This window comes from Arachis ipaensis, chromosome B08 (assembly GCF_000816755.2).
Source record: "Arachis ipaensis cultivar K30076 chromosome B08, Araip1.1, whole genome shotgun sequence".
NCBI lineage: Eukaryota > Viridiplantae > Streptophyta > Magnoliopsida > Fabales > Fabaceae > Arachis > Arachis ipaensis.
In genome coordinates this window covers 6,682,495-6,694,925 of record NC_029792.2, presented here as the reverse complement: position 1 = coordinate 6,694,925, position 12,431 = coordinate 6,682,495, and the positions used below count along the sequence as shown (strand labels likewise).

The following is a 12,431-nucleotide window of genomic DNA, read 5'->3' as shown; positions in this document are numbered from 1 at the left end:
TACTAGTGCAAGTTATATACAATCAAGCTGGTGCGTCCACTTATATCCATTTAAAAGCAGGTATACTATATTTAATATAAATTAAGGAAAAGTCTAAGAAGCTAGCAATTTTTGTGTTTTCTGGCCAGCACTTAACCATCAAAACAAAAACGAATGATTTTCCATCATTAGATGTAATCTCACACCATTAAAAACACTATTAATGGCCAATTGATGGTTACAAAACACCAAAATTGCTGGCTCCCTAGCATTCCTCATAAATTAAAATTGAGAAATCAAGCTAAACATTTGATTAGATTCGCAGAAGCATCCAATTCCTTAGTTCCAATATTTTTAAGCTCTCCCTATCATTTTTTTTTTCTCTTTTCTTTCTTTCCCTTGTTATATATTTGAAAGAACAAAAGTTCTGCATATATGTACATCCATCCAAAACAAAGCATGTGCCTTTCCGTCATTCCTTGTCTGTGGCATATATATCATCATTGCATCGTTATAGGAATTTTACAGTTTTCGTTATACGCGAAATCTTTTATAAAAGCCAAATAAATAAATAATAAACAAATATACTTACTTGAAGTATATATTGTTCATTATGTTAGGAATATTTTCAATTGTGATTTGATTTTCTCTTGTATATTAATTATTAACAAATATGTGAAAGCGTAACCTTAATCAAAATGGTAATTATTTTAGTGATTTTAAATTGATATATTTGATTTCCTTTTCTTAAGGAATTAGTTTAATAAATATCAATAAAAAAATGTTTTATTTTTCTGATCATATTACTTATATACAAAAAAAAAAAAATATTAGTTGAGTTACTATGTTTTTAGATAAAAAAGTAATCATTGTCAGGATTTATGCATTATTATTTCTTATCTTGGTTGCAGGTTTGATATCAATTTCAATATTGTTGAGGATGAACATGGGTGCAATACAAGGGTCAATAATTTAGGTGTAGAACTGACACTCTTTTTAAGAATATTGAAATGGTGGATACAGCTCATATATCATAGATTACATTGCATGACACAGGCACAACACAACAGTCTCTGAGTCTGAGACTGAGTCTCAATAAACATAACCATCAACTAGCCCTGCTTCATTATTTCAGTACATTACTTCTCTGCTCAAAAACAAGCTAACACTCACCGACACCGCTTGCTTCTTTTCTCTTCTTCTTTGGAGAAAAGCTCTAGGCTCCAAAGCAAAAGGGAAAAAGAGAAGTGTTATTATTTTAAGCAAAAGAAAAGTGCTTGCTTGGTTTGTTTTGTTTTGTTTGTTGGTTTCAATTACTTCAAAGTTGAGAAAGTGTTACATTATCTTAGTGAGAGAGGTTTTCAGAGAGAGAGAGAAAAAATGGGTTGCTTCATGAGAGTGTGGTGTCTCTTGTTAGTGGTGCAGATTCTTGTGACATGTTCAATTGGTGAAGATCCTTATAGGTTCTACACTTGGAATGTTACCTATGGAGATATTTATCCTCTTGGTGTTAAACAACAGGTACCCTTTTTTCATTTTTCTTCTTTATTTATGTATTATTGCAAGTCTTTGTTTTGTTTTTGTTAGTTTAAGAATGTTGTTCATCGTTTGTTACATGAATGAAATGGCAGGGGATATTGATAAATGGGCAGTTCCCAGGGCCGCAGATTGAATCTGTCACTAATGATAATTTGATCATCAATGTCTACAATAGCTTAGATGAACCTTACCTTATCTCTTGGTAACTTTTCTTCTTTAATCCATTCTTGATAACCAGATATGGATAACTAGTCTTCTAAATTATTTTGTTGGTATTATTGTAATTACTTATTGATGCAAATTATTGTGATTACCTTGAGAGAGTACATTTGCAAAGTTAGTGTGAAAATGATGCCCGTTTTGGACAAAAAAGAAAAATGTGTCATTGTTTGTTGATTAGGTGATTAGGTGAACATGCCATATGACGTGGCCCCATTTAGTACTAGATCTAGCAAGTGAAATTCAATTTTAATAACTGCTAAAACTATCTATCTTACTTATCTGATTTATGGTAATTGATTGATTCCTCGTATGCAAACACCAGTTCTTTAACCTGATTGAAATATAAAATTGTTGAAAATAATTTGCACTTGTGATGCCAAAATGGATAAACTATTTTTCTTTCTCTTGTAGATTAGAGAAAATAACTTAAGAAATTAAAACTAAATGGTGCTGTGCATTGATGCACATCATCATGAACTTAGGCTGCGTTTATTTACATGAGACAGGGATACAGAGACACAAATACATTAAATTAGTATATTTTGTATTTATCTTGACAGAAAGGACAAAGAGATACTAACAAGAGACATTAACAATGGACACTCGTATATTAAGATGGTGTGATATTTGTATATAGGAATGGAGTGCAGCAGAGAAGGAATTCATGGCAGGATGGAGTGTATGGTACCAATTGTCCAATCCCACCAGGAAGCAACTTTACTTATGTTCTTCAAGTAAAGGATCAGATTGGCAGCTACTTCTACTTCCCATCCCTCGCATTCCACAAGGCGGCCGGCGGCTACGGCGGCTTCAAAATTAATAGTCGCTCTGTCATTCCGGTACCGTTTGATCCTCCAGCCGGGGATTTCACCGTATTGGCAGGAGACTGGTACAAGAGAAATCACACTGTAAGCAGCTTTAACGCATCAAGTTAAAACAGATAAAAAAAAAGTCTTCGATGTAATGTTATATCTGTATTGACTCTTGCAGGATTTGAGAGCAATTTTAGACGGCGGAAGCGACCTTCCTTTCCCTGACGGTCTTATCATAAATGGTCGCGGTTCCAATGGATACACCTTTACAGTTGATCAAGGTATAAAAACTATTTCTCCAAAAGTTTAAGCTGACAGAAAGAAGACTTGACATAAAGAAACTGATTGGTTTACTTGTTTGGCAGGAAAAACTTACAGATTCAGGATATCAAACGTGGGGATTGGGACTTCCATCAATTTCAGAATCCAAGGGCATAAGATGCTGCTAGTTGAGGTGGAAGGCATTCACACTCTTCAGAACACGTATGACTCGCTTGACATCCATTTGGGGCAGAGTATGTCGGTGTTGGTAACTGCCGATCAACCACCTCAAGACTACTACATCGTTGTCACCTCTCGATTCACCTCTCAAGTCTTGAACGCTACCTCCATTTTCCGGTACAGCAACTCGGCCGGAACTGTTGCCGGTCCTGCCACTATTGGACTAACAACTCAAATTGATTGGTCTCTGGAACAAGCTCGGTCTCTGAGGCGAAATCTGACAGCAAGTGGACCAAGGCCTAATCCACAAGGATCTTATCATTATGGTTTGATAAACACAACCCGCACAATTAGGCTTCAAAATTCTGCACCAGTTATCAATGGGAAGCAGAGATATGCTGTGAACAGTGTTTCGTTCATCCCCGCCGATACGCCACTGAAGCTGGCGGATTACTTCAAGATCTCAGGGGTGTTCAGCCTCGGAAGCATCCCGGATAATCCCACAGGCGGCGGGGGTTACCTCCAGACCTCTGTCATGGCTGCTGATTTTCGCGGCTATGTGGAGGTTGTGTTTGAGAATCCTGAAGACAATGTGCAATCTTGGCATATTGATGGCCACAACTTCTTTGTTGTAGGGTAAGTCCAACTAACTTCATTTTCTCTGTTTCTGCTGCAAATACGATTTATATTCTCTTCTTTATAATAACAGTACTAATAATTACTAATATACAACATTCAGAATGGATGGAGGTCAGTGGTCAGCTGCAAGCAGATTAAATTACAATTTGAGGGACACAATTTCTAGATGCACAGTTCAGGTATATCATGGTAAAAATTATGTATAGGCGATTATGCACAATTTTATAATTCAAATTTTTGTGATTATGTATAGGTGTATCCCAAATCATGGAGTGCAGTATACATACCTTTGGACAACGTAGGAATGTGGAATGTGAGGTCAGAGAATTGGGCTCGTCAATATTTGGGGCAGCAATTTTACCTTCGTGTGTATTCTCCTGCAAATTCATGGAGGGATGAGTACCCTATACCAAGTAATGCTTTGCTCTGTGGCCGGGCTATAGGCCATAGCCACCCTTAATAATATCTAAGATCAGTCAACAACAAATTATTCATTTCCATTCAAGGCTTAGCTCAAGCCTTATTTCTTTGGTACCATCTTATATCTATGTTGCTATGCTATGATTGCTCTCTCTTACTCATTGTAAAATCTGCGGCAGCCAGGACATTAGTATTTTTGTTGAATTATATATAATCAATGGATGTGTTTATATACTTCTTTGATAAATTCTTCGTCAAATTATAGATCCCAAAACGAAACAAACTTGTTGAAATATTGCAATTTACTTCACTAGTTCACTTCATCGCCTCAATCCCCCTGCCCCACCCCAAAATCTTAACAAATTATCTTTTAGTCAACCAAAATATTAGTTCATCAGCTCATGATATGATTATTATAGAATAATACTTTACCATAATTTCAAACTTAAGAAAAGTTTGTGCGTGTCTGAGTGATCGAGATAGATTGATCCAATCAATTTGAGTTGATTGAGTAGTCATCACTTAAATTGAGGGTTTAAATTATATTTTTTTGTCAATTTAGCTAGATAAACAACAAAGATTGAGAGTTTAAATTATATTTTTTTGTCAATTTAGCTAGATAAACAACAAAGATTGTGAATAATGTGAACGATAAACTACATTTAACTCACTAAACACGAATAAACTTAATTAATTTAAAATTAAAATTTTAAAATTAAAATTAACTTTCTTTTTTTAACCTATTCTTTAGGTTGTTTAGAAAAAATATTGTTCTTTTATACTTTTTCTTTGTATATATAATCTATTTATTAGAGCAACAAATCTTTAAATGGAATTCAAATACGCTTCAAATTAGACTTTGACTTTTTGAGAACTAAAAGATACCGTAAAAAAATACATTATTTTTTTTATCAATTCTAACTATAATAAATTATTTTATAATGAATTATATTAAATTTCAAATTAATTATATTATTATACACGTTTTTGTTTCATAATTTTTTTTTCTACTCAACAAGAACATTAATGATGTTAGATTTTTTCTACTCATTTTTTTTAATTTTTATTAAAATATTTTCTTTTTCTTCAAAACTGATGGATAGGTGTATATATGAATATCTCTATCTCTATGTGATACACTAGAATAACAATAATAATTTAATAAATTTTCATGAATCATAAAAGAAAACATTTACAGATAAACTTGTTTAGATAGAGCAAAAAAATTATTTAAAAATCTAAATATCGCTACAAATTATAAAGGAGAACACTACTTAAGGTAAAACTTGCCTATATCAAGCAAAGAATTATTGGAAAAATCTAAATATTTCTACAAATGTATGAAAATAGAATTATTTATTTGCTGAAAATCCGTCATGATAATTAACTATTTTCCCATAGGCCCCATGAATTGTTAATTTTATTTTCAGATTCATGAATCATCAACATTGTTAAAATGACTATTGTCACCATAAATTTTAGAAAGTTAGATTTAACAGTGTTTGTATAATTTTCTGAAGTGTTTGAGAATGTTCTAGATGGTTCCGAAATGTTCTAGAATGTCCTAGAAGATCCCGGAATACTCTAGAAGGTTCTAGAAGACTCTGGAAGCTCATAGAGTATTCTAGAAGAGTGTGAATGTATATAGGAGTATAAAGAGTAGTATGAAAGAATCTAGAAGTATTTAGAAAGTTGTGGTATGATGGATATTTGTAATGAAGGTTCTAGATAATTAATCTGGACCGTTGATTAGATTTAATCCTAACCATCCATTAAGGAGGTGGATGGCTATAAATAAGAGGTGAGAGTTAGTGTGAGATATGTGTGAATCATTTGTAATAAACACTTGAGTAATAAAGTGTTCTTTCCAACAAAACATCCTTTCTCTTGTGTTCTCTTGTGTTCTCTTGTGTTCTTAGCTTTCTTGCTAAATACTGAGGGTTAGGCTGACTTGGTCTTAGCTCAAGAGGTTGAGTAAGTCCGAGTGTCGGCACGGTAGCGTTGGAGTGTGTCCAAGGCCGTGACAGTTTTGGCATCAGAGCGAAGTTCGAGAGGGAGCACAAGTCGCTTGTGGGTATGACTTCTAGTACCACCATGGAGCATGTTGAGTCTCAAAGGGGAAGGAATGCTAGTCCTTCTCAATGAGGAGGCAAGAAGGTCCGTTCTTCATGTGAGCCTAGAGGTAAGGACTCTAATTTCTTAGAAGAGATAATTTCTGTGTTGGAGAATGTTCTATCCTCTATGGATGAGCGTTTCCAAAGGATAGAACATGATAAGGAGACCCTCGAGGCTCACATGTTAGGAGAACTAGATGCTTTCAAAGAAAGCATGCTCCAAATTGAAGAAAAGCTTGAGAATTCCTTAAAGCTATTTGAGGAAGTTTGAATTTGGTTCGAAGAGGCAGAATCTCGACCAACCATTATAAGGGAGACGACAAAGATTGATCTCCCCAAGCCAAAGGAGTTCAAGGGCGTAAGAGACGCTCGCGAGGTGGAGAACTTCCTATAGCAAATGGAGAGGTACTTCGAAGGCCAAGGGGTGGTTGAAGAAGCAATAAAGCTATGCACTGCAGCTCTCTACCTTTCTGATAATGCTACTTTGTGGTGGAGGAGAAAGTGCGTAGATATGGAAAATGGTACATGCAACATAGCCACATGGGAAGATTTCAAAAGGGAGTTGAAAAGACAATTCTTCCCTGAGAATGTGGTTTACGAAGCAAGGAAGAAGTTGAGGGAGTTGAAGCACAAGAGTACAATTAGCGACTACGTAAAGGAGTTCACTACTCTCACTCTTCAAATCCCCAACTTAGCATCAGATGATGCATTGTTCTTCTTCATTGATGGACTCCAACCTTGGGCAAAACAAGAACTACAAAGAAGGAATGTTAAGGATGTCGATGAGGCCATCGTGGTGGCCGAATCACTCACTGAGTATCATAGAGGAGACTCCAAATCCAAGTCTTCCTCCAAGCCTAGTTCTGTTAAAGGTGGGGGAGACAAGGGGAAGAGTTTCTCAACCAAGAAGGAAAGAAAATACTCTTCAAAGAAAGAGTACGAGGAAAAGAAGAAGGCTTTCGTGCCCAAAGGAAGATGTTTCGTGTGCAAGAGACCACACCAAATGAAGGACTGTCCCAAGCTAGAGACTCTGGCATCTATCGCCGAGGAATGAGAGGCTCAATCACAAGTGACTGAATGTGTTGGATCTGTCCAACTCATGAATGCTGTGAAGGGAAAAAAGGCAAGCACTGCAGAAAAGAAAGGCTTGATGTATGTCAAAGCCTTTATCAATGAAAACCCTGTCATGGCTATGATCGACATTGGTGCTACACACAATTTTATCACGCCTGATGAAGCAAAGATACTTGGGTTGAAGATCACCGAAAAGAATGGTTGGTTCAAACCCGTGAATACCAAGGGTGAACCCCTTAAGGGAGAAGCAAAAGAGGTTGAGATGACTCTTGGTTCTTGGAAGGGCCTCGTGGATTTCTCAATAGCACCCATGGACGATTTTAAAATATTCATCGGGCTCGATTTGCAAAGGAAGGCAAATATAATACCTATGTCATACTATGACATAGTATGCGTCATGGAGAAAGGGTCTCCATGTATGGTCCCTACAATCTCTAAAGTTGGAGGACCACCGATGCTTTCTGCTATGCAACTCAAGAAAGGGTTTAAGAAGGGAGAGATTACATATTTGGCCTTATTACAAGAGGAGTCAACACTTGAAAGAGAAGACATTCCTCCCGAAATCAAGAAAGTCCTTGAAGAAAATAAGGATGTGATGTCTCCCGAGTTGCCAAAATACTACCACCTAGGAGGAAGGTGGACCACAAAATTGAATTGGAGTCAGGAGCAAAGCCACCTGCCTCAACACCTTATAGGATGGCACCGCCAGAACTTGAGGAGTTGAAGAAACAACTCAAGGATTCGCTAGATGCTAGGTTCATCCGTCCATCGAAGGCACCTTATGGCGCACCAGTCTTGTTCCAAAAGAAGCATGATGGTTCATTAAGACTTATGCATCGACTATCGAGCACTTAACAAGGTAACCATCAAGAATAAATACCCCATTCCTCTGATAGCCGATTTGTTTGATCAACTTGGTAGAGCCAAATGGTTCTCAAAACTAGATTTGAGGTCAGGATATCACCCAGTGAGAATTGCTGATGGTGATGAGCCTAAGATCACGTGTGTCACGAGGTATGGATCGTATGAGTGGTTGGTGATGCCTTTTGGCTTGACCAACGCTACTGCGACCTTCTGTACCTTGATGAACGAGATCTTTCGACCTTACCTTGATTAGTTTGTAGTGGTCTACTTGGATGATATTGTTGTCTATAGTAATACCTTGGAGGAACATGTAGAACACTTACGAACCGTGTTTAAGATCTTGCGAGAGAATAGCCTATATGTGAAGAAGGAAAAGTATTCCTTTGCACGGGATGAAGTCCACTTCTTGGGACACATCATTAAAGATGGAACTCTCTGCATGGATCAAAGAAAGGTGAAGGCTATCAAAGAATGGGAGCCGCCAAATAAGGTATTTGAATTGAGGTCATTCCTTGGGTTGGCTAATTACTATCGGAGGTTTATCAAGGGATACTCCACCAAGGCTGCACCATTAACTGATATTCTCAAGAAGAATCACTCTTGGGAATGGTCAAAAGAGTGTCAAAAGGCCTTTGATGAGTTGAAGGCTGCTATCACAGAAGGACCAGTACTAGCACTACCCGACTACTCAAAGGTATTTGAAGTCCACGCTGATGCTTCTGACTACGCTATTGGAGGGTTTCTGATGCAACAAGGACATCCTATTGCCTTTGAGAATCGCAAATTGAATGATACAGAGAGGCGATACACTGTCCAAGAGAAGGAGATGACCGCGGTGGTGCATTGTCTGAGAACTTGGCGTCACTACTTGCTTGGTTCACACTTCATCGTCAAGACAGACAATGTGGCTACAAGCTACTTCCAAACTCAAAAGAAGTTAAGCCCTAAACAAGCTAGGTGGCAAGATTTCTTAGCTGAGTTTGATTTTGAATTTGAATACAAGTCAGGCAAGACTAATGTGGTAGCAGATGCGCTGAGTCTCAAGGCTGAGTTGGCGGCCATTTCTATTGTTAAAGGAGATATTGTGCATTCCATCAAGAAAAGGTTGCATCACGATCCATTAGCAAAGAAGTTGGTGGAGTTGGCTAGAGAAGGTAAGACAAAAAGATTTTGGTTAGAAAACGACCTTCTCTACACAAAAGGGAGAAGACTATACGTTCCTAAGTGGGAAAATCTGAGAAAAAAGTTGGTAAGAGAATGCCACGACACCAAGTGGGCTGGTCACCAAGGTCAGCGAAGGACCTTAGCACTTATTGAATCTTCTTATTATTGGCCTTAAATGAGAGATGAAGTGGAGGGCTATGTGAAGACTTGCCTTGTGTGCCAACAAGATAATATTGAAAACAAGACACCAAGCGGGTTGTTGGAACCTCTGCCTCCATCAGAGCGACCATGGGAAAGTGTCTCTCTAGATTTTATCTCTGCCTTATCGAAGTCCGAGGGGTTTGGATCTATTCTCGTGGTAGTGGATCCATTTTCGAAGTATGCTACCTTTATACCTGTCCCTACTGATTGCACTGCAGAGGAAGCAGTACGACTATTTTTCAAGAATGTGGTGAAGTATTGGGGATTGCCTAAGAGCATCATTAGTGATCGAGATCCACACTTCACAGGACGACTATGGACAGAGCTGTTCAAACTCCTTGGATCGGAGCTTCATTTTTCAATAAGCTTCCATCCTCAAACCGATGGGCAGACTGAGAGAGTGAATGCCTTACTCGAGTATTACTTAAGGCATTTCGTAAGCGCTAATCAGAAGGATTGGACAAAACTCCTCGACATTGCCCAGTTCTCATAAAATTTGCAAATGAATGAGTCTACAAGGAAGAGTCCGTTCGAGATTGTGACTGGACAACAACCGCTTACACCTCACTCTCTTTCTTCCTCTTACTCAGGGAAGAGCCCTGGAGCTTATCATATGATTAAGTCTTGGGAAGAACAAGCAGATGTCACTCGTTCTTACCTCGACAAAGCTGCAAAGAGGATGAAGAAATGGGCAGATAAGAAGAGGAGGCATGCAAGATATCAAGTGGGAGACAAGGTAATGATTAAACTTCTTCCACAACAATTCAAAGCCCTTTGCAAGGTTCATAAGGGCTTAATCCGCAAATACGAAGGGCCATTTGAGATCATTGGACGTGTTGGGGAGGTTGCTTACAAAGTACAACTCCTCCCTCTATGAAGATCCACTCGGTCTTCCATGTGAGTATGCTTAAACCATATCATGAAGACCAAGATGAACCGAGTAGAGGTGACTCGAGTCCTGCTCCGCCTGTGGTGATTAGATCCTTTGATAAAGAAATCGAAGAGATCTTAGTTAATCGTGTCGTGCGACGAAGATGGGTACCACCAAGTATTCAATACTTAATCAAGTGGAAAGGGCTCCCAATAACTGAAGCTAGTTGGGAAGCTCGTGAAGATCTATGGCAATTCCAAGAACACCTAGAGCGCTATCATGAACAGAACGCAACGAGGACGTTTGCGCATTAGGCGGGGAAGAATGTAACGGTAAATTTTAGAAGGTTAGATTTAACAGTATTTGTATAATTTTCTGGTGTTTGAGAATGCTCTAGATGGTTCCGGAATATTCTAAAATGTCCTAGAAGGTCCCGGAATACTCTAGAAGGTTCTAGAAGACTCTGGAAGGTCATAGAGTATTCTAAAAGAGTGTGGATGTATATATGAGTATAAAGAGTAGTATGGAAGAATCTATAAGTATTTAGAAAGTTGTGGTATGATGGATATTTGTAATGAATGTTCTAGATAATTAATCTGGACTGTTGATTAGGTTTAATCCTAACCATCCATTAAGGAGGTGGATGACTATAAATAGGAGGTAAGAGTTAGTGTGAGATATGTGTGAATCATTTGTAATAAACACTTGAGTAATAAAGTGTTCTTTCCAACAAAACTTCATTTCTCTTGTGTTCTCTTGTATTCTTAGCTTTCTTGTTAAATACTGAGAGTTGGGTTGACTTAGTCTTAACTCAAGAGGTTGAATAAGTTCGAGTGCCGACACAGTAACGTTGGAGTGTGTCCAAAACTGTGACACTATGCTCAAAAAAGCATTTTTAAAATAATTTTTAAATTGTTTAATGAAGTGCGATTTTGTTAAAAACCAGTCTTAAAATAGTAGATTTATTTATTTGTCAACGACAAAAAATATTAGCATAAAATAATTTGAAACTAAAATTTTTAAATAAATATGATCTACTATCACGGTTATCTACTGTCAAAACAACGATTATCTACTGGCATTTCTAAGTTTTATTGAATTTCAATTGGGCAACAATGTAAAATTGATTTATGCATAAAATATTTCTCATTACAAAATGAAAAACATGGAGCTTAAAAGAGTAATTAATTAAGCAATTAATTTATTAAAATACCAGGGCAATAAAGAGAAAAGTCATGCACTGTCACACAATTTGAATGTCATACTCAAATATGGCAATTATTGAAACTCGGAAGAGGTTGGGAGATATAAAAGCGATGATGCATCAAAACGACGCCATACGAGACACATAACGATAAACCAACAGACCCTAACCGTTGAGAACGCAGACCCTCATTCACAACGTGTGCCCCCATTGAAAGTCAAATAAATCATTGGCTCAGAGCGCGCCAACTCAAACTCTCTTTGGTAGTCCTTACCGCAGTGGAACCGAACTCCTTACGCTTGGCCAGTGGCCACTTAGTAGTAGTTAAAAAAAGGGCACTTACTTAGTTCCCGCCGTTTAAGTGACAGAAACCGAAACGCTGCCAGCATTCTCTGTGCACAAAGTGGGCGTTCTTTTTTCACTGCTCAAATCGTTTTCTCCCTCTATTGATCGTTTGAAAATTCTTCAAATCCGAAACCCTAATTCTCTCCGTCGCGTTCGTTAATGGTGCTTCATCCTCGTCCACGCCGTTCCAATGGTACAGTTTCCTATATTCTTTATCTCTCGCGATTTTCGTTTTTCTATTTCGTATCATTTCTTTCCACTGTGTGTGGTTTGAATTTAGATTTTCGAATTGCGACTGTCTTATTTGCTGAGAAAAGTGCCTGGATGATGGGAGAAAGTGACCGAATAAAGTGAATGTTCCGAACTTTTGACGTCATTTTCTCTTGCCTTTCTTCTTTGTTCGTTTCTTGAATATGTATCGTGTCTTTTTTGTTTTGTTTCTTTTTTGCTTTGTTTCACGCGGAATGTGCGTTATTTATTTTCTTGGTAAATAATTTTGGCGATGGAAAGTTTGAAAACGAGAACATTAAAGGTGCTTGATG

The 12,431-nt window shown here is 37.6% G+C and overlaps 2 protein-coding genes across 3 annotated transcripts in view; both read left to right on the top strand.

The window, feature by feature from the left end:
* Positions 897 to 4,299, top strand: LOC107613782 (L-ascorbate oxidase homolog). The gene is made up of 7 exons (XM_021108743.1): positions 897 to 1,500; positions 1,611 to 1,720; positions 2,378 to 2,648; positions 2,731 to 2,833; positions 2,918 to 3,629; positions 3,733 to 3,811; positions 3,886 to 4,299. The coding sequence occupies exons 1-7, from the start codon at positions 1,360 to 1,362 to the stop codon at positions 4,090 to 4,092; spliced, it is 1,623 nt and encodes a 540-aa protein (XP_020964402.1). The 5' UTR covers positions 897 to 1,359; the 3' UTR covers positions 4,093 to 4,299.
* Positions 11,674 to 12,431, top strand: part of LOC107614449 (ATP-dependent helicase rhp16-like) — an 8,931-nt gene continuing 8,173 nt past the window's right edge. Inside the window, exon 1 of one of the 2 annotated variants that reach the window (XM_021108742.1) lies at positions 11,674 to 12,082. In XM_021108742.1, coding sequence (XP_020964401.1) covers positions 12,049 to 12,082 — 34 coding nt within the window. In that variant the 5' untranslated portion in view covers positions 11,674 to 12,048. The remainder of the gene's footprint in view (positions 12,083 to 12,431) is intronic. The other variant, XM_016316655.2, reaches the window with a different exon arrangement.